General features: G+C 44.0%; 3 protein-coding genes across 3 annotated transcripts; all 3 read left to right on the top strand.

The window, feature by feature from the left end:
- Positions 1–1045: 1045 nt before the first annotated feature.
- On the top strand, positions 1046–4931 carry LOC128684019. Its single transcript, NM_001416928.1, has 5 exons — positions 1046–1301; positions 1414–1507; positions 4317–4374; positions 4461–4504; positions 4608–4931. Exons 1-5 carry the CDS (start codon positions 1057–1059, stop codon positions 4779–4781), a joined length of 615 nt encoding a protein of 204 aa, NP_001403857.1. The 5' UTR covers positions 1046–1056; the 3' UTR covers positions 4782–4931.
- A 1335-nt stretch (positions 4932–6266) lies between these two features.
- On the top strand, positions 6267–7430 carry LOC136355186 (probable transcription factor At1g11510). The gene has a single exon (XM_066307493.1). It carries the CDS (start codon positions 6331–6333, stop codon positions 7279–7281), a length of 951 nt encoding a protein of 316 aa, XP_066163590.1. The 5' UTR covers positions 6267–6330; the 3' UTR covers positions 7282–7430.
- A 2048-nt stretch (positions 7431–9478) lies between these two features.
- LOC4330868 (E3 ubiquitin-protein ligase COP1) lies at positions 9479–15001 on the top strand. Its single transcript, XM_015772116.3, has 13 exons — positions 9479–10165; positions 10780–10857; positions 11331–11486; positions 11602–11961; positions 12100–12254; positions 12358–12423; positions 12786–12864; positions 12957–13112; positions 13205–13303; positions 13572–13676; positions 13752–13931; positions 14302–14412; positions 14548–15001. The coding sequence occupies exons 1-13, from the start codon at positions 9824–9826 to the stop codon at positions 14716–14718; spliced, it is 2058 nt and encodes a 685-aa protein (XP_015627602.1). The 5' UTR covers positions 9479–9823; the 3' UTR covers positions 14719–15001.
- The last annotated feature ends 10992 nt before the right edge of the window (positions 15002–25993 follow it).

The following is a 25993-nucleotide window of genomic DNA, read 5'->3' as shown; positions in this document are numbered from 1 at the left end:
TGCGGACTTGCATGTGGCTCGATCAATCGTTCACAGCGTCAACGAACGATCAAACCACAATGCAATTCGTAGCGTGCACACCACGAACACCAAGATAGAAGATTGACCTGACCCGATCGATCGATTGATTGACCATGTTTGCTGCTGCTCTTTGATGCTCTGCTCCCGCTTGTGGTGTTATCTCCACGAGGGTTGCTTTCTTGTCGGTACCAAACCGCAGATCAGTGGTCAAGGACGGGTTAGGAAAATAAGAACTGTACAATGAAATGGCCCATAGTCCAGTGAACTGGGCAGTCCTTCAGACGAGTCATGCTACGACAGCAATACAATATGCTGATGGTTTTATGCATTTCTGCTGGATTTTACGGTTAGAGAGCTCAGACCAAAAGTCACCTTTCATGGAAGACAAAATTTTCTAAGAGTAGATGCAGCTTGTCTGACTTTGTGTAACTTATAATCGTGCTACTGATATATGTATCATAGTAAAGTATAATCTGTATATTAGTAATTTAATTATAGACTGCACAAAGTCATATGATCTAAGTTTCGAAAACAATTGCACATAAGAGCGCGTATTGAATTTGCAGGAATTGGTAAATCTTCCATATATGTGTCTCATGAAACTCTCACGTGACCTTGGTCCTTGTACAAGAGGTCAAGAGCATGCGGCGTTAGGCTTTGAGCACGGATAAAACGCCGCACTTCGCCAGAGCTATCACATGACCAAACCTGCGCATTTACAAGCTAAGTGTTTCAACACTAGGTGAAATGGATCGTCGCATCACTCTCGCCTAAAAATTTCCTCTCTCAGAGCCGTGCCAACCCACATCGGTCACGCTCATCCACGAATTTACAACTTACAACGGGACGCGTACTGTCACGTACTTGACGTACATAGTGCCCCTCTTTATCCTCCCCCAACTTCCGCCTCCCCTCTATAAGTAACCGTCACTCTCGCCGAGAGTCTCTCATCCCACCACACGACACGACACGAGCGCGCGCGAACACCGTTTCTACTAAGCACAAACGCGACGAACACGCGCCCAAGAGGAGGATATGCAGCTGGAGATTTCGCCGAGACAGAGGAGCCAGCAGCAGAAGGAGGAGGAAGGCGAGCACCAGCAGCGCGCCGGCGAGGAGGCGGTGGGCGCCGTCTTCAGCATTGAGCCGTGGGTGGACGCCGCGGCGGTGCTGGTGCCGCCGCTTAACTTCGCCGAGGTGAACGACGGCATCTTCCGCTCCGGGTTCCCCGCCGCCGACAACTTCGCGTTCCTCCTCTCCCTCAAGCTACGCTCGATCGTGTGAGTCCTATACCTAGGATCTCTTTCTCGGCCACGGCGACCGTGGCGGCGAGCTCGTCGATTACGTGTTCTGACGGCGGCGGCGACGCCTTGGCGTGGTTGATCGGTGCAGGTACCTGTGCCCGGAGCCGTACCCGGAGGAGAACACGCGGTTTCTGGAGCAGAACGGCATCAAGCTTCACCAGTTCGGTATTGACGGCAGCAAGGTAAATGAACAAGTCAAAAATCATATGCGTTGAGTCCTTTGATTTTCTGCTTTATTTTCCACGGATGGCAAAGTCGATCTTCGCATCGAATTGTTTTTTGGTTTTTCGGTCGATTTGGTGCGTTCTGCTTGTGGAGATAAATAATTTGCACACATAATTTGCACCGAGAAATAGCAACTGGTATCGCATTACAGTGGATGCGAGGGTTACTTTAGGTAGAACGCGCTGTTTACCTGTTTGACATGAGCACGCACTTGCGTTTTCTGCGCGTTGCCTCGTGTCGTATGGCCATGAGCTCGTTCGACTACTTTCCGTTAAAAAAACATGGGAACTGACAACTGATATTGCTGCTTGCTTCGGCAAAACACTTGGGGGCAACGCAACTAGGGCAAACAACAACTCAACTAGAACAAACAAAAGTCCCTTTCTTGCTTTATCTTTGCCCCTTTCAGTTAGGGCATTTGCTTGAGTCTTTCAGGCTGAAAATGTTTATCGTTTTTGGGTTTTGTTAACCTAAATTGACAAGGTTACGTGGTGCATGGTGACTATAAAACACCCTGTTTGAGCAAAATGCATCTAGTGCGCTACTATTTTTATGTTCTTATTTCACTAATTCGTTTTCCCTTCTCACAAAATAGTGTAGAAAATCTCATTATGGTAGGAGTTATTTTTTTTACAATGCAAAACAACAGTGTCAGTTAAGCGGGTTCTTGCGTCAGCCCAGCACCCATAGAAGATTAGAAGTTGTTTACAATGCTGCAAAAGCGTATCTTGCTACTGGCCTACTGCCATTAGCAACAGTAAAGCTTATCTTTGTTATGATTATTCTGGTAGCGTTGTGCTACTTTTCTAGAAGCTAGTTCAAACTGATTGGTAGACTCATGGCTAAGGAAAATATTTTCTATTTCAGCATCACGCATTTCAGGGTTAGGAGATTTTTGTCTGCATTATGCCAGTCTGGTTCTGAGTTTTACTGAATACTGCAAGCTTTAAGGGTAAAAAAAAAAAAAGAAAACACCTTAAGCTTAAGTGATCAGTGATGCAGTACAGCACAAGTTCTACTCCCTCTATCAAAAAAAAAACTAATCCTAAATTTGAATCTAGAAAGACGGAGGGAGTAGCTGAGAAATGATGGGCTTGTGGAGTCTCCTCTGTGAATTGGGTGCCTAAACAAAGATCAAGTTGACTTATGCCCATTATTTTTTTTAAGAGAACTTATGTGAAAAAAAAAGAGGATCAAGTTGACTTATAGTATAATCGCACCTGTCTTTTAACTGTCGAGTGACGTCTGACCAGCGTAATTCTTTCATAAATTTGTTGGCCATGACTTTAATTCCGTTATTAACCAGCCACCCAAGATTACCATTTCTCTGTGTGCCATGCCATATTTATTCTCATTTTACTAGTCCTTCACTGAAAGCCATTAGTACGGTTTTGTCAAGCTGTCCATATTAAAAGTTCATTTAGGCATAGACGCATAGTAGCCTTGGAGTATGTCGGTATATTACTCCATCTCGCAACTTTAGTACTCGTGTCATCGCGTGGTAGCATCCACCGCAAGTCTGCAACAATGAGAACATATTCCACTGTCAGTTCTGGGTTCATGAAGGCATGAACTGCCACGGCAAATGGTCAAAGTTGGTCAGCGTCGGCGACTTAAGGCTGAGGTCGTTGCTTGGGTTAGGTATTCATCCCTAGTTCATGCAAAATGACATAACTCATTAACGTATGATTAATTAAGTTTTAGTTTTTTTAAAAAAATAAAATTAATATGAATATAAAATTTAAATTAACTTTCATATAGATTTCATATAGATTTTTGTTAAAAAAAACACCGTTCAGTAATTAAAAAAATGTGCATGTGAAAATCGAGTGAGTTAAGTTGGGACCTTCAAACAAAAAAAAACTTTCATCGTTCATTGGCGATTGTTGCTGTCGATGATAAACAACACAGATGTGCTGACCAACTTTAGCATTCCCAGCAAAAAAGAAATATATCGCTGAGTGAAAAGACACTGATCAGGTGGCTGACCTTACTACAAGTGTGTGAATGGAAATTAGTGCTCACTTTGACATTGTCTGGAGATGATGCTTCTTTTTCGCCGGACTCAAGCTAGGTGTCTGAAACCACTGAATTACGAGGGTCACCGGTAATAATTGTGTCACTGCTAGATGGATTCTAGGATGGTCACTGCTAGATGGATTGTACGGTGGTGTTTGGATCAAGGACTAAACTTTAGCTCCTGTCATATCGGATGAATTTAGAGTATTAAACATAGACTACTTATAAAACTAATTACATAAATGAGAGCTAATTCGCGTGACAAAATTTTTAAGCCTAATTAATCCATAATTAGCGCATGTTTACTGTAGCATCACATAGGCTAATTATGAATTAATTAGGTTTAATAGATTCGTCTCGCGAATTAGTCCGGGGTCATATAATAGGTTTTATTAATAGTCTATGTTTAATATTTATAATTAGTGTCCAAACATACGATGTGATATGGACTAAAAAGTTTTAGTCCCATCTAAACAGGGTCTAAGCTTGTTTCTTTGTTAACTAGAACCAATAATGTAGTACATACTTGAGTGGCATGACGATATCTTTGCATCTGAACTTTCGATAAAGGTGAACCTTATCAGTTACCGCATTAGCCTGAAACTGTGAAACAAATTAAAACATCCTTCTATTGCTATACCATATCATCAGTAATTCAGTATGCATCCAACTGACCATTCTCTTCAATCCTGTTGACTCTTAAAGTTGATGCATAGCCTGACAATAATCTGAACCTTGCTGTTACAGGAGCTGCTTGTAAACATCCCTGAAGAAAAAATCCGAGAAGCACTCAAAGTTATTCTTGGTATCTGCCTCTACAAAGATATATCCAATGTCTCAAAATTTCATCACACTATCTGTATCTAACTCTTATCGTTTTGATCAATTCAGACGTAAGGAATCAACCGGTGCTCATCCACTGCAAGAGAGGCAAGGTAGCTATATCTATTTAGCATTGCACATCCCTGATATCCCATTTTCTTGAAACCTTTTGCTACATGGGAATTCGACGGTTTCCTGATATTCCACATGTTTCAGCACCGGACTGGCTGCGTCGTTGGGTGCCTGAGAAAGTTGCAGAAATGGTGCCTAACTTCAGTTTTCGACGAGTACCAGCATTTTGCAGCGGCGAAGGCGAGAAGTACTGATCAGAGATTCATGGAGCTGTTTGACACATCCAGCTTGATGCACCTGACGGCCTCACAGTGTTAACCGAACCGAATGTTTTTTCATATCCGGTCCCGATCTGTAACCATGCTGTCTACCTAGCAACATATTGTAATGTTGCTATTGAAACAATTCATCAGAGAATAATGTTAGAACCATCATTATCCTCATAAAAGTATCCATCAAAATACAAGGCCTTCCTCTTTTTTTTTTGTACTGCAGAGATACAGTAGTCGCAGTCTCGCAGATTCTGACAAAATTTGGAAGCTGGATACGTGAAATTACTGCATCGCTAACATATTACTTCCTAGATGCTGAAATTTAGGATCTTGTACTCGTTTTGAAATCTGACAGGAATGTGCTTATGTGCAACAACAAAAGATCTTCTTTTGGTGCAAAAATTACCTGTTAACAGGATGGATTGCACTGAATACTCGCTACCCCAGTCTCCTGTGTCCTGACTTCTGAGCCCTAGCCAAAAGGAGCATCAAATTTAGGAGGAGAAAAAAGGAAAAATTATCCATCGAGTCCAGATGAATCCTGGGGAAATCTTAACAAGAAGGAATAAAAACATGAAGTGAAGGGCATCATTGGACTGCATCCTCAGACTTCAAGATAAGATCTTCATGGAGTTCAAGTCGATAGGGCGACAAACAATTCAGATTCAAATTTGCAGATTATTTGGATCAAAGCCTGAACAGAGAATAGGCCCAACGGCCACCTGTCTGGTTCGCGCGTTCTCCCGTCGGATCCCGCGATCGTCCACGCCAGGGTTTACGATTCCGATGAAATCCTGTCGGATTTCGCGAAATTGTGACGTTTCGATGAGGCTCAAAAGTAGAAACCGTCTGAGATTTCGAAGAGTTTCATCCAAATTTAAATTTGAATTGATAAAAAAGGAAAAAATCAAATAAAATCTTATAAATAATATGATATTCATAGAACCTATTGGGATATAATTTTTTTGAAAAAAAATGATATATTGTGTGTATTTACTGAAACTTACATCAGGAAAGAAAAGAATAAAGAATTAAAAAAGGAAAACACTTAGATGGGCCGGATTACTTATCGAAATTTTGATGATTTCGATCGGAATTTCACCAAAACCGATCGGTTTTCAAGAACTTGTCGGCAAACTCAGGGAATTTGTATTCAAATTTTGGTTTATGAAATTTGTTCGGAATTTACCAGTTTTCCACCGGATTTCGCGAAATTCCGAATTCCACCGGTGCCCGAAACGGAAGCGTCTGTCGGAATTGTAAACCCTGGTCCACACACTCCCAGCTCAGACCATGTTTAGATGGGCTTTAATCCCGGCCCACGTACATGTGTAGGCCTCGATTTTGAACTAAAATGCCGGCCCATAAAATCTTTAGCCCAATAAGCCATCCGATCACGATCAAAAAATGGACGATCGGAAAATGAACGGTGGATGCGGGCTACGCACCGAAATCCAACGGTCGATGTAACCCCCAAGACCCCAACAAGCCCTACAAGCTAATCCAATATCACGCCGCACGGAGAAGTCCCGAGACCGGCGCCGCCAGGACCGCCACCCACCTCTGCCTCCGCCCTCCAAACCCTAGCTCCGGCGATGGCCCCGAAGCGCCCCACTCCGCCGCCGCCGCCGCCTCCGGTTGCCTCCTCAGAGGAAACCGCCTCCGGCTCGGACTCGGACGAGTCGGAGGAGGAGGAGGAGGAGAGTCCCCTTGCTCAGCCCGCACCCGTGGTCTCTAACAAGGGCGCGGAGTCCGATTCTTCCGGGGAGGAGGAATCGGAGGAGGAGGAGGAGGAGGACTTGGTGCGCTCCTCCGCTACCAAGAGCAGGGATCCACCGCAGGAGAATCGCGAGGAGGATGATTCGTCCGATGAGGAAGAGGACGAGTCGTCCGAATCCGAGAAGGCGGAGGCGCCGCCGCCGCCGCCGCCGAATCCGGCTCCGAAGCAGGGGGCGGAGGGGAATGGCCCGAAGGTCTCGTCGCCCAAGAGGCAGGCCTTCCACCGCATCTGGTCGACCGAGGACGAGGTGCGCATCCTCGAGGCGCTCGCGGCGCACCGCCGGGAGCACGGGTCGCTGCCACAGACCGACGCGCTCATCGCCACCCTCGCCGGCAGCCTCGACAACACTGGCTACGGCCGCAAGGAGCTCCAGGGGAAGGTCAGCACTCTCAAGCGCCGTTACGAATCCACCGCTAAGAAGAAGGGCGATCTCCCAAGCAAGGGCCATGACCGCCGGCTCTATGACCTCTCCAAGAGCGTCTGGGGCAGCGAGGCGGCAGCGGCGGCGGTGAACGGCACCACCACCGCGCCGAGGGAGTTCGGCGAGATGTGCGAGCTGTACCCGCACCTCGCTGAGGAGGTCAAGTTGCTGGAGGCGGCACACCCTGGCTTGTTCAAGAGGGACTTCGGGAAGCTCGATGACGACAAGGCGCATGCGCTGGACATGAAGATCAAGAAGCAGAGGATTGCCGAGATTTCGGTGGTGCTGCGCCGTGGCGACCTGACCAAGGAGGTGACCAAGGTGCTCGCTGAGCTGGTCGAGTGACTAGGTGAGCTGAACTGAAGTGAACAGTAGTAGCTCGGCGTTCCTTACCATGGCATAAGAAAGTGTACCTGGTCATTACCTGCAAACTATATCGTGAACAGGCATTACCTGCAAAATTTTGCTTCTTAGTGATGGAGTTGGATGTTCTATGTTCTTGTCTAGGCAATTCAGTCAGCGTCTCTTCTCAGTTCAGATAGATCGATAGGATGTAGTATAAAACATTGAAATTTCGTTTTTGGTTTGTCTTATCATTCCAGACAGTGATAGAATGTAGCAAGACTGAAATCGGTCATCGAATCAGTCCTGAACTCTTGACTCCTTTATAAACTGAACCCCAGTCCTCGTTAAGTATGGGTTAGTGCTGGCAGTGTGTTGCCCTAGCCTGAGGTCTCTGATATGGCAACTTGTCGCGTGATCAGTGATCGTCTCTGTCTAGCTGACATCTCTCCTGGATGAAATCAATCCAAAAAAAAAGAAGGCTTTGATCAGATAGATTAGGGTTCACACTTCACAACTCTGACGTTTCAACGCAGCGCGAAAGCAAATTCTGTTGGAATTTTTGAATCGTTTCAGAATTTTTCAAATTTGAATTGAAAATTTATGAAGAATATTTTAAAAATAACTTGTAAATAGTCCTACATTTGTAGTAAATACATGCATATGAAATGTCAAAAAATATAGGCGTAGAATGAAAATGCTCTTTGGACAACAACTGAATTGGTAAATTGAAAAAAGACATCTAGAAGGGTTTACAATATGTGTTGATTGTGTATGCACTTTATATTATGGACTTTGTATTGTTGTTATACTATGTTGTTTATGCACTTTACAGTATGTATTGATTGTGGGTGTACTTTGTATTGTGTTGATGTACTTTATATTATGCGTGTTGATGTTAATGGCGTAACATATATTTGGTTATGCATATTTAATTGTCAATGATATGGACTTCAAATTATCTTGTATTTGTGTTCATGAATATACATTGCGCTTATTCTCAATGTGAGGTTGTCAAATTGTAGGAAAGGTCATGCTGAATTTCTTTATTAATTTCTTACATTTTCCCACGTTTCCACGGTTTCCCCATTTTGATATCCTTTTAGTTTGCAATGTTCCTATCATCTCCATGAATTTTCTCATATTTCAAACATTTTCCCCTATTATCCAAATATTCAGAAAACACAATTAATTCCCACGCTACTCTTTGGCTTTTCAGCAAATCCAATGAGTTTTAGATGCTTTTGTTTGGTTTCCAAAACACTGGAACGGTGGTTTCCTGTTCGAATCAACTGAAATCCTGGTAGTTCCGGTTGGAATTCGGTGATTTTGATCATTTTTCATTGACGGGCAAATGGAACTTGAGAATTTGGCTTCTTAATTTTGTTTGAAATTTGACGGTTTTCGTGAAAACCGTTATACTGACAGGGTCAGGAGCGGGACCTCGATTGGAAATATAAACCCTTGCCTGTAATACGGTACAGCCGTACAGAATTCGTGTGGTGGCCACGGGCTCACGCACCGGGTCAGTGATAGCATCCAGTGGCCAATTTGGCCATGGAGATGATGCATTTTTTACACGGAGAATGATCCCAGAAACACGCATGATCTTCTCTTACAAGAATTTTCTAACAGAACATCCATTTCACCACACCCACTTGTTCAATGCAGCGCTGTTTTGTAACCCACATAACAACCGGACCCAGCACGTCTGAAACTAAGGTTACTCATCGGTTACCTAAATTAAAGTACTCCCTCCGTATTGTATTTTAATGTATGGTGCCGTTGACTTTTTTTATCAATATTTGACTATTCGTTTTATTCAAATTTTTTGTGATAATGTGAAAATATTTATGTCATGCTTAAAAAACATTTGATGATGGATCAAGTCACAATAAAATAAACGATAATTACATAAACTTTGTGAATAAGACGAATGATCAAACGTTAGATAAAAAGTCAACAGCGTCATATATTAAAATATGAAGGTAGTAGTAATTTACAGAGATGTTTTAGCGACCTAAAATTCTCAAGTTTGAAATTTTAATTTTTGGTTTTCATTTATGAGGACAATTGGGACTCTAACCACTCCCCCGGTCGCTTCGCGACGCGTCCGTCCCGACCTGCCAAATTCCTCGCACGGATTAAGCAAACCAAACTACTCGGATTAAATGCGCAAATCGAAAGCACGCGTTCCATTGGGAGACCGGCAAACTTCGTTTTTTCCTTCGAGAGGAACGGAGACGGAGTTTGCCGTCGTCGTGTGCGTGCCTCCTCGCGTACGCACATTTGCCCGCAGCGCCGCGGCGCGCGAGGCTACCCCGACCCCGACGTGGTCTCCTCCCACCCATACACCCTTCCGCTTCCACGCCCACACACAGAACCCAATTCCCCTCCCTCCTCCTCCACCCGCCCCTCCCTCCCACACACACCACACCACCACCACCACCACCCACCCCTCGTATGCAATTATTCACGCCCAGTCGCCGCCTCCACCGCCGCCGCCTGCTCGACTCACCACCGCAGGGCGGCCTCCTCCTGCCGCATGGGTGACTCGACGGTGGCCGGCGCGCTGGTGCCATCGGTGCCGAAGCAGGAGCAGGCGCCGTCGGGGGACGCGTCCACGGCGGCGTTGGCGGTGGCGGGGGAGGGGGAGGAGGATGCGGGGGCGCGCGCCTCCGCGGGGGGCAACGGGGAGGCCGCGGCCGACAGGGACCTCCTCTGCCCGATCTGCATGGCGGTCATCAAGGACGCCTTCCTCACCGCCTGCGGCCACAGCTTCTGCTACATGTGCATCGTCACGCATCTCAGCCACAAGAGCGACTGCCCCTGCTGCGGCAACTACCTCACCAAGGCGCAGCTCTACCCCAACTTCCTCCTCGACAAGGTTTGCTTGCTCGTTCTGCTTACACAGCCGAGATGGATAATGGATTGGCCGTGGCTTCCATATTCCGCCGATCGATTGGGAATTTTGGATGCCTATCCTAATTTCAAACGCAGGGCTTTGTAATTGAAATGTCACTGCCCCGCAAAAAAAAAAAATTGAAATGTCACTGAATGTACCTTTGGATGTGGCTTGGGATAGGTATCCGGTATAACCAATTTTAACAAATGTAGCAACTATTCAACAGTATGCCTTTCGATTCGTTTGTAGCAACTATTCAACAGTATTCAGCGCTTGAGCTGCGATTTATTGTACTACTGTTTGTGGTAGCTTCTGAAGTAGTAGCAGGTGTTCTGATTGGATAGCTCAGTTTTATTTGACTTGCACGGTACATTACAGTTTGTTGTTAATGTAAGTTTTGTTTAGAATCACCAGCAGTGGACAGTATTAGTTCTATGTCTGCTCTGGTTATCAGTACCTATTATATAATTTGTTCATCACTAGAGTTCTTCTCTAGTTCTGTTAAAACTTAAAACAAGCTGTAATTACTGGTTACTTGATACTGGGATTGTATAAATGTATCTCTAAGCATGTTTATCACATTTATGTCTGCATAGGTCTTGAAGAAAATGTCAGCTCGCCAAATTGCGAAGACAGCATCACCGATAGACCAATTTCGATATGCACTGCAACAGGTCAGTCACTTCACATGTTTTACTTTTGAAAATGTCTACTTTCAATAGCTCCTTAAACATAGTGGTATGTTCCTAAATGGTTTTATGTACTGTGAAAATTTTGCTTCCGTACCTTAGCTGTGCTTGTGATCTTCAGTTCAGAACTAAGTAGTACAGAGTAGTAATTAAGTTCTACACTGAACATGCTTATCTCTTGCATCAATTGTAGAATCTAAGCTACTGTGACCGATATCAAAGTATCTTTTGTTCCTTCGCTCTTACAGCCACATGATCTCTATCGTCCTCTTAACTGTTACAAGGATTGTCCATATGATAAACCAAGTATACCACAGAAGATAGATTTGCACTACCTTGCTGACTTTATATCTGTTTCAAAATTCAAACATAAAACTGACGTTCTCTAAATAAGTAATAGATGAATGATGACCAAACACTATCATATGTTTTAGTTTAATTCTTCTTTCTTTTTCTAGGGAAACGATATGGCGGTTAAAGAACTAGATAGTCTTATGACTTTGATCGCGGAGAAGAAGCGGCATATGGAACAGCAAGAGTCAGAAACAAATATGCAAATATTGCTGGTCTTCTTGCATTGCCTCAGAAAGCAAAAGTTGGAAGAGCTGAATGAGGTTTGTCTATATGTATTTTTCAGTATGCAGGTTTTTTTTCTTGCTACCTACAACAATAAATAATCTTTTACTGATGTCTATTGTTGTTAATCATGTTAACCTCTTTTTTACACAGATTCAAACTGACCTACAGTACATCAAAGAAGATATAAGTGCTGTGGAGAGACATAGGTTAGAATTATATCGAACAAAAGAAAGGTACTCAATGAAGCTCCGCATGCTTTTGGATGAACCTGCTGCATCAAAGATGTGGCCCTCACCTATGGATAAACCTAGTGGTCTCTTTCCTCCCAACTCTCGGGGACCACTTAGTACATCAAATCCAGGGGGTTTACAGAATAAGAAGCTTGACTTGAAAGGTCAAATTAGTCATCAAGGATTTCAAAGGAGAGATGTTCTCACTTGCTCGGATCCTCCTAGTGCCCCTATTCAATCAGGCAACGTTATTGCTCGGAAGAGGCGAGTTCAAGCTCAGGTTTGTTTCTCCCATTGCGCGCTTGATAGTTTGGTACTATCATATTGCAAGCATGTAGACAGCTTAGATTAGGAACTTATATGTTTATTTTGTTTTGATGTAAGATGAAATGCTAATGTGCTATGGGGCATATTGCAGTTTAACGAGCTTCAAGAATACTATCTTCAAAGACGGCGTACCGGAGCACAATCACGTAGGCTGGAGGAAAGAGACATAGTAACAATAAATAAAGAAGGTTATCATGCAGGACTTGAGGATTTCCAGTCTGTGCTAACAACATTCACACGATATAGGTCCGCTGATTATTTGTCCTTTTTAGCACATTATGATCATGGTAGTGGTTATGCCTATTCATTTGGCTTATCATTCTTTTGTTCTCTGTCATTTATGCTTCAGTCGCTTGCGTGTAATTGCGGAGCTAAGACATGGAGATCTGTTTCACTCTGCAAATATCGTATCAAGGTTAGTGCTTTTACAAAATATGTGCCTTATTTCATGTGCATCAACATGCTATTGGCAATGTGGATGTTGTCATAGCTGAATCCTCAAGCCAGCAGTGAGCTGAGGAGAGGTTTTGGTTGGAGGGGGGATGGTCTATTGCTCCTATGAGTCAAACTTCAACTATGTTCAATTAGCAAACAAATCCACTAATCTTGAATGCTGATGTTTATCATGTATTATAAGGAACAAAATATGACTATAAGTTTGTGCCTGTTTTTTTGGTGCATAATTTTCATTTCCATGTCTATCTGTAATCTCATATGTTTTTCAGTCGCCTACCTTACATGAGAATAGGGAATCACATTGATATTTCTTAAATGCAGTATCGAATTTGACCGTGATGATGAGCTATTTGCTACTGCTGGAGTCTCAAAGCGCATCAAAGTCTTCGAGTTTTCTACAGTAAGTTTTTTTTCAGGAATCTTATGTTGGCCATAGCTATATGCCTGTATAGTATTTGAAAATACTCAAATTTGGCCTATCTTATGTCGTAGGTTGTTAATGAACCATCAGATGTGCATTGTCCAGTTGTTGAAATGGCTACTAGATCTAAACTCAGCTGCCTTAGCTGGAACAAGTACTCAAAAAATGTTATAGCAAGCAGCGACTATGAGGGTATAGTAACTGTTTGGGATGTCCAAACCCGCCAGGTATTTCTTGCTCTGTTCCACAGTTCATTTTGCACACTTGTGTTATTTTCTGAACTTGGATTCATGATATTTATGTATTCAATCTTCTTTAGAGTGTGATGGAGTATGAAGAACATGAAAAGAGAGCATGGAGTGTTGATTTTTCTCGAACAGAACCCTCGATGCTAGTATCTGGGAGTGATGATTGCAAGGTATTTGCAAATTTCAATGGTACAACTACTTTTGTTATTCCCGAAAGCAAGAAAACTTTGCGTAGTTCTCAAAATACAGTAAAACATAACTTGGATATATCGCATGTTATGCAACATACTAGGATTTTATTTTATTTATCAGTTTTTCATGTCCCTTTTTCTATAATGGTGCATTTTTCTACCTAGGCTATCCCAACCTCATTGAATGCATAGATGGAAGTATCTGTATTGCAGTATACCTTATGGAACCTACTGCTGTTTGTGCTAGGTCAAAGTGTGGTGCACAAAGCAAGAAGCAAGTGCCATCAATATTGATATGAAGGCCAATATTTGCTCTGTCAAATATAATCCTGGGTCGAGCCACTATGTTGCAGTATGTTCCTTTGATTTTCTTGGCTCATATCAAATATAAGTTTTTTTTTCCTTACCAGATGTTACATTATTGCAGGTGGGTTCTGCTGATCACCATATTCATTATTTTGATTTGCGAAATCCAAGTGCGCCTGTCCATGTTTTTGGTGGGCACAAGAAAGCTGTTTCTTATGTGAAGTTCCTGTCCACCAATGAGCTTGCGTCTGCATCAACTGATAGCACATTACGGTTATGGGATGTCAAAGAAAATTGCCCTGTATGTGTCATTGAGATTTTTCTTGCACTGCAATTATGAAATTATGTTTTTGCCTTTTAAGCAGCTATGACTTATTAGTAAAAAGTGATGTTTTAGGATATACTCTATTTCATATCGATAAAAATTGGAGCTATAGTGTTTCTTTATTTCCTGGGAAAAAACTATTTGAGAAGCTTCGCTTTTTTTTCGAAGAATTCTGGTCCTTGAAAAACCTTTGGTTAGGTCCGAAATTCTTGGATAAGCATTTGTTTTCACCTTTGTTTCTTTTTTAGCTCATCTATTAGTCTGGCTTGGTTTAGTAGTTACGTCATGCTAGGCTTCTCAGAAAACAGATTGTTGACCTTTTGTTTAAAATGGTTACCTTTTTCAGGTAAGGACATTCAGAGGGCACAAGAATGAAAAGAACTTTGTTGGGCTGTCTGTAAATAACGAGTACATTGCCTGCGGGAGTGAAACGAATGAGGTTTTTGTTTACCACAAGGTAATTGCAAGCTTATTGCCTGCTCTTGTTTCCGTATCTGTGATTCAGCATTATGTGCCATGCTTAACTGTACAGGTTGGTCTCCTGTGGCACCATATACCATTCTAACTTCAAGTAACTCTGTACCAATTGCAGGCTATCTCAAAACCTGCTGCCAACCACAGATTTGTATCATCTGATCTCGATGATGCAGATGATGATCCTGGCTCTTATTTTATTAGCGCAGTCTGCTGGAAGAGCGATAGCCCTACCATGTTAACTGCTAACAGTCAGGGCACCATTAAAGTTCTTGTACTTGCTCCTTGATGAAATCAGTGGTTTTCATGAGATCCCTAGATAGCTTGTATATTTGATGTATACAGTTGTTTCCTTTTCGTGCCATTATACCCCAAATGGGAGTGGAGGTATTACTGATCTCCAACATAGGGCGCAAAGTTTTGAAGGTAATCAGCTGACATAGGGTTTCGAGGGCTCGAAATGTGCATAGTCCAGAATTCTCATGTATAGGTTTAAAGCAGTCAAGTAATTGATTATACATATGTAACGTGAGAATTGAGAAATGAACATCAAATAAGCTTGTTTGGTTGCATATATTGGATTGGATTTTGGGAACTGGGAAGACAAGCTGTACTGGGCTGATTTCAGCAACACAAGCCAGTTTGTCACACATCTGCTACCTAACAGAAATAGTTAACTTATATATCTCATTGATCTTACGCAGGGCTAAAAGTACAGTATATTACACCCCCAAGCCTTCTTATTGTTTTTACTGATTTAAAATTTTCCAGGATACGCAATTGCCGTTTCATCGCTTAAATTTCAAACCCAATACCTTCATTTCTTTTTTTCTCTTTTACTGAAAAGAACAGTTTTTTGAACTCTCGCAGTGAAAATGTTGGTCGCTGCCTGTAAACCCTGTTACCACGTTCACAGTGCATGAAAATATCTATTACTACCGGCCAAGCCACTATCTTTGTCACAGTGCATAAAACATACTCCCTATGTCCCATAATATAAGGGATTAATATTTTGTTACATTTTATTTTTACTGTTTGATCATTCGTTTTGTTCAAAAAAAATTTAGAGTTATTATTTATTTATTTATTGATTTACTTTATTATCTAAAATACTTTAAGCATAACTTTTTGTTTTTTATATTTGTACAAATTTTTTTTAATAAGACGAGTGGTTAAACAGTGTAAAATGTTAATATATTATGGGATGGAGGGAGTAGCCTAGTTCTCGCTCTCTGCTTCCACCCACAGATCTGATCATCTGAATCGCTCTCTGCGAAGCACCCACAGACGCCGCGGCTTGGCTAGGCCGGCTGCCGCATCGCAGCTTTTGTATCGGCTGCCGAGTCGCGGGAGAGAAAAAAGGAGCAAAACTGCAAGAGGCGGGTGGCCTTTCGAACGCGCAAGGGGTTTGCGCTTGCGCGCCCGAACCAACGGAGCTGCAAGCCAAGCCACCACCACCCCACCCCACCCACCCACCAGCGTCCAGCCAGACCACCGCCCCGCGCCGCCTGCGCTGCGTCGCCGTGGGCCGCTGGTTTCAGCGACACCGCGCCGCTGCACGTGCCCCCGCCGGCGCCTCTCCTTCCAACATTGGCTAATGGCTAGCCCCATGCCGTTCAGGTTCACGGCTCTCTTTGATCCTGCTCGAAGAAGAACTGAGTGGATACCAAAGTTACCAACGTCAAAATCTACCCATAGCTGTTCAGCTTCATGTTATACTCTAGCAGATTTAGGCGCATTCGGCCGACTCAAGCGACGGTAACGTCGTAGTCTAGTGTCTCTAGTGTCTAGGTGGAGAGGGACTGAAGAGCATGTGCTGCGCTGTGGCTTTCACGGCGCCCTGCCACAGGAATCAGCGGTGAATCCGCCGAACAAGGGGGGCAGCACAAGAATATCTCTGGACAAGAGTAGATTGTCATCTACTCGATTTGGCCGGTCGTGTTCCATTTCCAGCCATGGGTTGGCTGGTTTACAATTCCCAAATTTAACTACCCAGAATTGCACTTGTGCTCTGACCTTATTCGTGCATCTCATTTTCTTACTTTGACACAAGGATATATCAACACATGAAAGATCCACTGAAGAAAGATCTAAACAAGCCAGGTGATGTCACGAAAAAGGTCCCCAAAATATATCATGTTGTTTGAATCCCCATTATTAAAGCTGCACTTTTATCACTTTTTATGTTCTCTTTGTGGGTTGCATTAGAGTGTAGCCATTAGCTCTTCCAAAGAGCCGACTGAATTCGATACGGCGCTTTCGCTGCACTACAGTTCCATCTCGCGATTCGTTTTGGATGTGATCGTATCCTTAATTCCTTATTCATCATATATTTTCTATTCTGAATTGTGAAAAAGCGCAGAATATTCTAGCTCTTTCTCGGAGTAAAAGATCGGCAACTTGCGCAAGTTTTTGGCATGTACTAAAGTTTTCTTTCTTTATGAGATGAATCCGGTATAGATGCTATCATGCTATGCATACGGTTGCAGCTTTGATCTTGATTGAATCATTGAATGGATTCTTATTGGAAGACATTTTTCTTAAGCAGCTCTTGCTTTCTCGGAGCTAGCTGGTATTCTGATGGGGATCTTTCTCTTATTCTGGTTCAAGTGGAGTAACCTAGTTCGTATTAGACATTCATGTATACAAGCAGTGATGTATCCTGCACAAAACAAGAATATCATCGAGTGCAGTGGTTGATTGAATTATCTTGCGATCAATGTCCTTAGTGTGTTTGCTCTGCGTGGTGCACGCACTGTGAGTCTGTGAAATGGTCATCTCCTTGTCTGGAATCGATCGATGTTGAGCATGAAAACAGCTTGAACCGTAACAAGCAAGAGATGGTACACTAAAAAATGCAGAGAGATGTTCTAATTCTACAGAATGAATATACTGTTCAAAATGCAGAAGGAAAAATAATATCTGAACAGACAGGCCACCACTCTGTAAACTGTTCTAATGATCTGCTTCGAACTAAACAGAATTAATAGAGGTGAGCATTTCCCTCACTGACAGTAGTATGCTCTTTTCTTAGAAAAGGACTTCTGGGTCGTTCTTTTTCTCTGTGGGGGATACTGAATCCACAAGAATCAGCATGATTGTGTCAAAAAAGAGGAAATATCACAATTTGTCGTTTCAGAAACAGTTAATCTGAATTCTGAAAAGTACCCTGGAGGAAACATGAGGTGCATGCGAGTGTTAAAAATACTTTCCCGGTGTAGCAGCTTAGTACGATTGAGCTAGGGATAAATAACACATTAAAACTCAGTTTGTGTTCACTTCTTTTTTATTTTCAAAGAGAAAATATGCACTTGTAGCGCCCGTTCCGTCGTGGCGCCTTGCGGGAAAATTATCTCTTAAAAACCCTAATTGCGATATTGTTTCTTTGTTTGTCGTCTAGTGTCCGTGCCATCTCAAGATCTCAATCCCCGATCTATCGTCGAGTTCATTTCCGAATCCAAATCCTTCCAAATCAATTTCCTCCGCAAAAGTCTATTTTGCCTCCCCGGGGTCGATGGGCCGAATCCCTCTCGGCCCATCTCCCCCTCCCTCCCCGGCGACCCCTTCTCTCTCGCTCTCTCTCCCTCCTCTCCCTCCCCCTCCGCTCCGCCCGTGCGCTGCGCGTGCGTGCGCGGGAGCCGCGCCGAGCGCCCCTCCCCCTCCGCTCTGCCCACGCGCGTGCGCGTGAGCCGCCCGCGCCGAGCCGAGCCCTCCTCTCCGCTCCCTCGCTGCCGCTCCCCGCGCGTCGTTCGCGCGCGCGCGCCCGCGTGGTTGCCGCCCGTGCCGCGCTGTCTGCGCCGTCCGCGTCACCCGGTCCCGCTGCCCTGCCGCCTGCAGCCGCGCCGCCGCTCGGCCCCGCAGCCAGCGCGCGTGCCCGAGCCGTGGCACTCAATCCGCCGCGTCTCCCGTGCAAGCCGCGCGCGCGTGCCGTGGTGGCCGACCGCCTGGTCGTCGCCGTCGTCAGCGCCTGCCCACGCCTGTCGCCCGTGTCGCCGCTCCGCTCCACACCGCCCCGCCGTCATCGCCGTTGTCATCGCCTCGGCCCCGCCACTCCGCGTGCAAGCCGCCAAGGGACGGAGGCAGAGCCCCTCCTCCCTCTGCCGCGACGCCCCCGCTCCCCTCCTCCTTTTTCCAAAGCGGCAAGGAGGCAAGCCCCTTTCTCTCCCTCCTTTTCCCCTTTTCCTCCCGCCGGCATCATCCTCCCTCCGTCCTGTCGCCGATTTGGCCACGAGCGCCGAGCGCCAGCTCGCGCCTTGACCGCCCAAAGTCGGTTTCCAAACCGACATTGCCGCCCTTAAAGCCCCGGGCGCCCTCCCTCTCTTCTCCTCCCATCGCCTCCACTCCATTATTGCCACCCCTCTGTTTCGCCGTCGCCGTTCGTCGTCGCGCGCGTCGGAGGAGCCGGCACGAGCGAGGACGCGGAAGGGGACTCCGGGCGCTCGTCTCCTTCCTCTTCCCCTGCCCGAGGCCGGATAGATCACTCCTGCGCCGTCGGCCTCTCGTCACAGCGCCCCACCTCATCTCGGTAGAGCCTCCCTCCGTTCTTCCTCCTCGTTCCATCTCCTTCCCTTAGACTCGGGTAGTAGCACGAGTAGCCTCCCCATAGCTAGCCGGCGCCGCCCCGACCGTTGCCGCCGCTCGCCATGTGCCCGCCGCCGTCGCCGCCCGAGCTCGGAAGCGCCTCTCGTCGCCGGCCTCCCTCGATGCGTTTCCTCCTAATCCAACGCTAGCATTGGATTCCCGTAGCCGCGTAGATGCTCTCGCCACCGGGAATCGGCCCCTCGTGACCTCGTCGCCGTTTTCCCCTTCTCCCGCCGCCGGTTGCCGCCGCCGCAATTCGCCGCCGTCAAGCTCCCTCCGGCGAATCCGAGCCGTTGGCTCGTCTCCCCTCGTCCTGTGCAACCACCCGGTGTGCTCGCTTTCGCCTGTATCGCCGTGGTTCGCTCCGCCGCTCGCCGCTGTCGTCCGCCGTCCATTCCGGCCGGCGTCGTCGTCTACCTCCCGCCGGCCCGCGTGGCAGCCACGTAGGCGCCACGTCGGCGCCAGCTCGGCCAAGCGTTCCACCGCGAGCCGTGAGGCTGCGCGTGGGCCCGCCGCATCCGCATCCACCGCGAACCGCGCGCGTGCACCGCGTCCCTCCCCCGCCCGCGCGCGTGTGCCGCGTGCTCGCTCCGCACGGTGAACCGTGTCACCGACAAGCGGGTCCCACTCGGGACCACGCGTGGTGAGCCCGGTCCACCGGCTCTCTCTCTCCTCCCCTCCCGCGCGCGCGTGCCTTGGGCCGCCTTGGGCCGGCCGGCCCATTTAGCTCGGCCGAACCGCTCCATTTCTCTCGGGCCGCGCCCTAGCCGCCCGAGGAAAGTCTAATTTCCCTCCCTCTTTTCTTTTCTTTTCTTTTCCAAAAAGGATTTAATTAAATCCTTTTTCCTTTAGACCAAAAATCCAATAATCTTAGAAATTCAATATCTTCCCAACCGTAAATCCGTTTGACTCCGTTCAACTTCCAAAATTCCTCAAATCTCGAGATCTAACTAATGGCACACTTAGAGGTCATTAATAGGGCTTTATTTTTCGCCGTTTGTTGAGTTGTCCCGTTTTGCGTATAGTTTCGGAGCCCGAAGACCCGCAGTGCGAGGATTTCGAGGATCAAGCTCCAGATCTCGAGCAAGGCAAGCCACCTTTGAACATCTTGAGCCTATATTTGAAATTTAATTATGTTGCTTGTAAAATATTATGCATTGATAGGATCGCACTTAATCTGTTGTCCCGTCTGCAAGGCAGATTGGCGGACCTACCTAATTTGTTGCATTTGATCCTTCCTTTGTTAATTGTTATATCATGTCTCCTTGTATCCATCTAGTTGCGTCTCGATATTCGTGCACCCTGTGCGAGTATCGACGGACGCCTTCAAACTTAAAATCTGAATAACAACTTGGGTAAAACTTGGGTTTTACAAAAGACTTGGAAAACCCGACACCTGGGTCGGTGCTTGTGAACTAAATGAATTTCCAAAACCGCGGACCGGGGAACGTACCGGGTGTACGGTTTTCCGCTCTTGCACTTAAGGACCGTTTCCTTGGAATTTCATCCAAACATAACACAAGTACGACCACATGGGTGGAATGGGACACCCCTGGCTGAGTAACTAGCTTATCAGGGGAGTCTTGATGCCGAGAGACATGTGGATTCGCCGGGGTGGTGTCGGGGAGGACCCCTGGGCTTCCTGTCACAGTATGGTCTGGGACCTAACCTGTTGTTGGTCTGGGACCCCTCTCGTCGGCATATGGTAAACCTGTGTCGGCTTTGGAAATGCCTTGTCATGAAAGCTTGGAGGTCTCCCGACGTGGCTGATCCCCACGGGCTGGGTGATCCGGGTTAGTAATGTCGTGTGGGTAAAGTGTACCCCCTCTGCAGAGATTAACAAACTGTTCGAACAGCCGTGCCCACGGTCATGGGCGGATGTGAGGTGATTCCTAGCGTAGTTTTGTTTGACTACTGCTTGCGAAATTACTGTTGTGGAAAGGGGTTCGATGTTTAAAAAAAAAATCTGCAGCTGATGGGATCAGCTAGGCCCGGGTGGCCGTTTGAAAGTGGTTGGCCCGGGTGGCCGTTTGAAAAGCTGTTGGCCGGGTGCCAACCTTGTTTCAATTCTAAAGACTGATACATTGCACATACTCCGACCGGACGAGACGCACTGTCCCATCCGTGTCGTTTGAGAAGCACTCACTTAGTTGTTTTCAGAAAAGAGTTCAAATAAAAATCAATTGCAAAAACAACAGCCTTTCCTTGAAGCCTGCATTAAACACTTATTTCCCATGGCTTGCTGAGTACTCCCGTACTCACCCTTGCTCTATATAAATAATCCCCCCCAGTTGCTGAAGAAGATGAAGCGGAACCTGCCGATGAGGAGTTCTTCCAGGAGCAAGCCGGCTACGATGAGTTTTAGGGTTTCGGCCTAGTTCCCAAGTCGCGCCTGTGTTGTTTGGTCCAAGTCCTGGCTTCCGTTTCCCTTTTGTATTGCAGTTGTGAGCTCGGGATCTGTCCGCAGCCCAACATGACTGTACCTCTACTCTATAATAAAAAGACCTCTGTTGCTGTGATATTCTGTCTCCCTGTGATACCAGCACTGTTTCCTGGGACTGATATCGATTAACAGGTTAATTTAGAGCGTCACGGGCTAGTTCCGGTCGGGATTAGTTCGGGGCGTGACAACACTCTTCTCCACAGGGGCTACGGTCTAATAGTTCTCTCAAATAGGGTCTCAGGGCTGCACCAATTAGAAAACACTTACTCTCTTAAAACTCCCATTGTTTACCCTCAGCTCGTAAGCTGCAGCAAAATTTTGGATTTAAAAACTTAAATTTAAAGTTGATTTTGGGGGTCTTTTCATTGTAGCTTATTTTTCACCATTTGCTTTTAAATTGCTAATTAAGAACACATATATATAATTTTTATTTATATATTTTTTTGATTGCTAATAAGCTGTTGTGGCTTATAATCAGAATAAGCGAAGCAATGACTGTTTTGTAATGTGCAAACAAAAAATTCTATACAGGAAATGATAGATATTTAACCACCTTACATTAGGATACTACTAGACCTAAAGCCAAGTGAATGAAGTGTCAGCCTCACAAAGTCACAATGTCGACAAACCATACTGGCAGACCACGTTTCTGATGGCGAGTCGAACACTTTAACGTCAGTAACAGGAGGTTGTTGCCTCCATGCATCTCGCAAAACACCAAATCCATGAAAAAGAGAGATCTCTCAAGAAATCAAAATGGCACGCAGCGGCAGAGTCGCCAACTGGGGAAGGCTGGACTCCAGAAGCTAGCTAACAAGCCACCGCTGCTACTACTAGCTACTACTACTACTACTCTCCTGCCTGCCTCTGGACCAGGGCTTGGTCCAGTTGGCCCTTGGCGATGGCGGGAGGCAACTCCTGCTTTGGAGCCGGCCGGCTTTGGGATATTGAGAAGATGCAGCTACAGTAGGCAGCTCAGCTGCTGCTGAAAGAAACCAGCCAGCAAGTGATGTGATGAAGTATCCTCCGAGCTTCCCACCGGTTACTTGGCCATTGGAAAATGCCATGCGCCAAGCCATTGTTAATTACCACCCGACCTGCTGTTGCTGCTTATACTTTGGGTTAAGTCAATCATTTGGTTTTTCATTTCCTTTTGAATGGGAAAGTATCTTTCTATGTTATGTCCTGTGATAAGATACTCTCTGCATCATGCTTGGATTAGTATTGTTCTGTCTGGTTTATATTAATTTACAGGGAATCGGGGTGCTGGTCATGCATCAAGGCTTTGGTTTATTTTAGTGTGTCGACTCGAGAGAGCTGGGAATTTGCTGTGTGCTTATGACTTTGTGCTCTGACTTTTGACTTAATTATGTGAGAAAATGATGCAAGTAGAACTTGCCTTTACAGTAATTAAAACCACAGGGTGCCTGCTCTGTAGATCCTAGAGGCCATTTCCATAACTACAATACTCGGCTTCTCAAACTAACCAAGCCGCTGTTAATCAACCAGTTCTGAACAACTCCCATAGGACGTTTGCTGCAAGCTCATGCATGATCTTGCAGGCTTTCACCTGCTAAAAATATTTGCCCCTGACGCATGTCCTGGAACACGGGGGGAATCAACAAAGAAAGCTACTAAATTATGATCGCTCCAATGCTGCATCACAGCCGATCTAATGGAGGTCGGCTGGTCGAATTTGCCGATGCACGTATCCATCCACCATGGAACGCGGGTCCGTGCCCCTGATTAGTATATTGGCGTTGATCATTCAGAGAAGCGTAAAGGAAGCAGGAAAGAAGCGACGAGAGTGTACAGGCAGGATCTCCGAGTGGGGCTCGTGCGTGTGTGCATGCCCGGTGTCCGTGTCCATGAGCTCCCCAGGATTCACCTGGGCGAGGTCATTTCTCAGGCAAGCTGCATTCGGGGGTGGCTGGATCCGGCAGCCACCAAATGCCGTCTCCTTTTCTTGCACCTAAAGCTGGGGTTATTAGGAGGTCAGGAAAAAAACTTCTTTTTTGAACCTCGATCAACTAATCCATCAGCCTGTGTTTAGCATAACACGGCCACGGCATTTACCAGGCACGTATGCACGTGTCTGATTTACGAGAGGTTGAACAGTCCGAGCTGCTCATTCTCACCAGAGTTAACAATGCAGATGTGAAAATAGTGCAACAGTTTGAGAAAACTATTTTGATCTCCTCTCATAATTTGCATGTCACTTAAATAGTTATAAAAAAATTGAAAAATTTTGAGAAGATGTATTAACATGTGACATATCACTCCACGCAAGTTCAAATTCAACTTCTATATCCTGCAACGAAAAAAACAAATTAAAGTACATCATATTCATGATCAAGTCTGTTTTTTTTCGAGATGTATAAGTTGAATTTAAACTTGTATGTTTATGGAGCGATATATCATATGTTAATACATCTTTTTATTTTTTTTATTTTTTATAATCTATTATATTATTAAAGGAATAGAAAAAGGAGCCTCCACGTTCGCTCTCATGGCCTATAAATTCTCACATTAATCGGAGAAAAAGAAAAAGCAGAGTTCATGTAGAAATAGAATTTAGAAATAGCTGAAATTCGGAATTAAAAAATAAGAAATATTAGAAGAGGAGACTAGAGACCATATATAAATACAATTTAGAAATAGTTGAAATTCAGAATTAAAAAATAAGGAATATTAGAAGAGGAGACTAGAGTCCATATAGAAATACAGTTAGGAAATAACTGAAATTCAGAATTAAAAATAAGGAATATTAGAAGTAGAGTATAAAGTCCATATAGAAATACGATTAGGAAATAACTGAAATTCGGAATTAAAAATAAGGAATATTAGAAGTAGAGTATAGAGTCCGTATAGAAATACGATTAGAAAATAATAGAAATTTGGAATTAAAAATAAGGAATATTAGAAGTAGAGTATAGAGTCCATATAGAAATACAATTAAGAAAAAAATAGAAATTATGAATTAAAAAATAAGGAATATTAGAAGTAGAGTATAGAGTCCATATAGGAATTTAAAACTAACTAAAATTTGGAATAAACATAATAAAATTAAAAGTAGAGTTTAGAGTCCGTATAAAAATACAATTTACAAATAACTAAAATTCGAAATTAAGAAAAATATGAGCAGAAGAGCTTAAAGTCAATATAGGAATACAATTTAGAAGTAACTGAAATTCGAAATTGAAAATTAAAGAATATTAAAAGATAAGTTTAGAGTCCACATAGAAATATAATTAGAAATAATAAAAATTCAGAAATAAAAATAAATAATATTGGAAGAAGAGCATAGCGTCTATATAGAAATACAATTTATAGAAAATTCGGAATTAAAAAAAGAAATATTAAAAGACGAGTCTAGAGTCTATACAGGAATATATATAATTTAAATAAGGAATATTAGAAGTAGAGTATAGAGTCCATATAGAAATACAATTAGGAAGTAATAGAAAGTTGGAATTAAAAATAAGGAATATTAGAAGTAGAGTATAGAGTCCATATAGAAATACAATTAAGAAAAAAATAGAAATTATGAATTAAAAAATAAGGAATATTAGAAGTAGAGTATAGAGTTCATATATGAATTTAAAACTAACTAAAATTTGGAATAAACATAATAAAATTAAAAGTAGAGTTTAGAGTCCGTATAAAAATACAATTTACAAATAACTAAAATTCGAATTTAAGAAAAACATAGGAAGAAGAGTTTAAAGTCAATATAGGAATACAATTTAGAAGTAACTAAAATTCGAAATTAAAAATTAAATAATATTGAAAGATAAGTTTAAAGTCCACATAGAAATACAATTATAAATAATAAAAATTCAGAAATAAAAATAAATAATATTGAAAGAAGAGCACTGAAAATTCAGAATTAAAAAAAGAAATATTAAAAGACGAGTGTAGAGTCCATATAGGAATATATATAATTTACAAATAACTAAAATTTGATATTAAAAATAATTAATAACTAACACGTATATAAAATACAATATGAATATTACACATTAGTGGTTTTATAAAGTTATTGCAAAATTTAAAATTATGTTGTCATTTTAATATATTTAAATAATATAATGAGAAAACATATATGCTATTATATGAAAGAAAATATAATGATGCTAGCCGCACAATCTGCATGGGGCAACCATGCTAGTTTTTTAAGTAACATACAGATAACGAGAGATCGACCATCCCTAGAGTGATCAAAATTCACTCCCAACAGTCTGAAACTCCAAAAGAAATAGGTCATTTTCTATCTAGTACAAGAGGAATTGAAAGGACGTATTAGATGGGAGGCTGCTACAGGGATGGACGTCACGTCGCCGGTATTAATCTGGAAAATGAAGAAAAAAAATCCGGCCGAATCCCCCTAGAAATCCCATCGCGCGCCTGCGCGTGTGGTGACGCCAGCTCGTGGCCTGCTTGGGTCCGTGCATGCATCAGAGCAGAGGCAACTACTACGACCTCGCGTTCCTCGTCCCTATATAAACCCCAGACCACCACCTCCACTGCTTCCAAGAAC

Source organism: Oryza sativa, chromosome 2, assembly GCF_034140825.1.
Source record: "Oryza sativa Japonica Group chromosome 2, ASM3414082v1".
NCBI classification, from domain to species: domain Eukaryota; kingdom Viridiplantae; phylum Streptophyta; class Magnoliopsida; order Poales; family Poaceae; genus Oryza; species Oryza sativa.
Note: the sequence above shows the minus strand (reverse complement) of the source record. Positions and strands in the feature narration are given on the sequence as shown.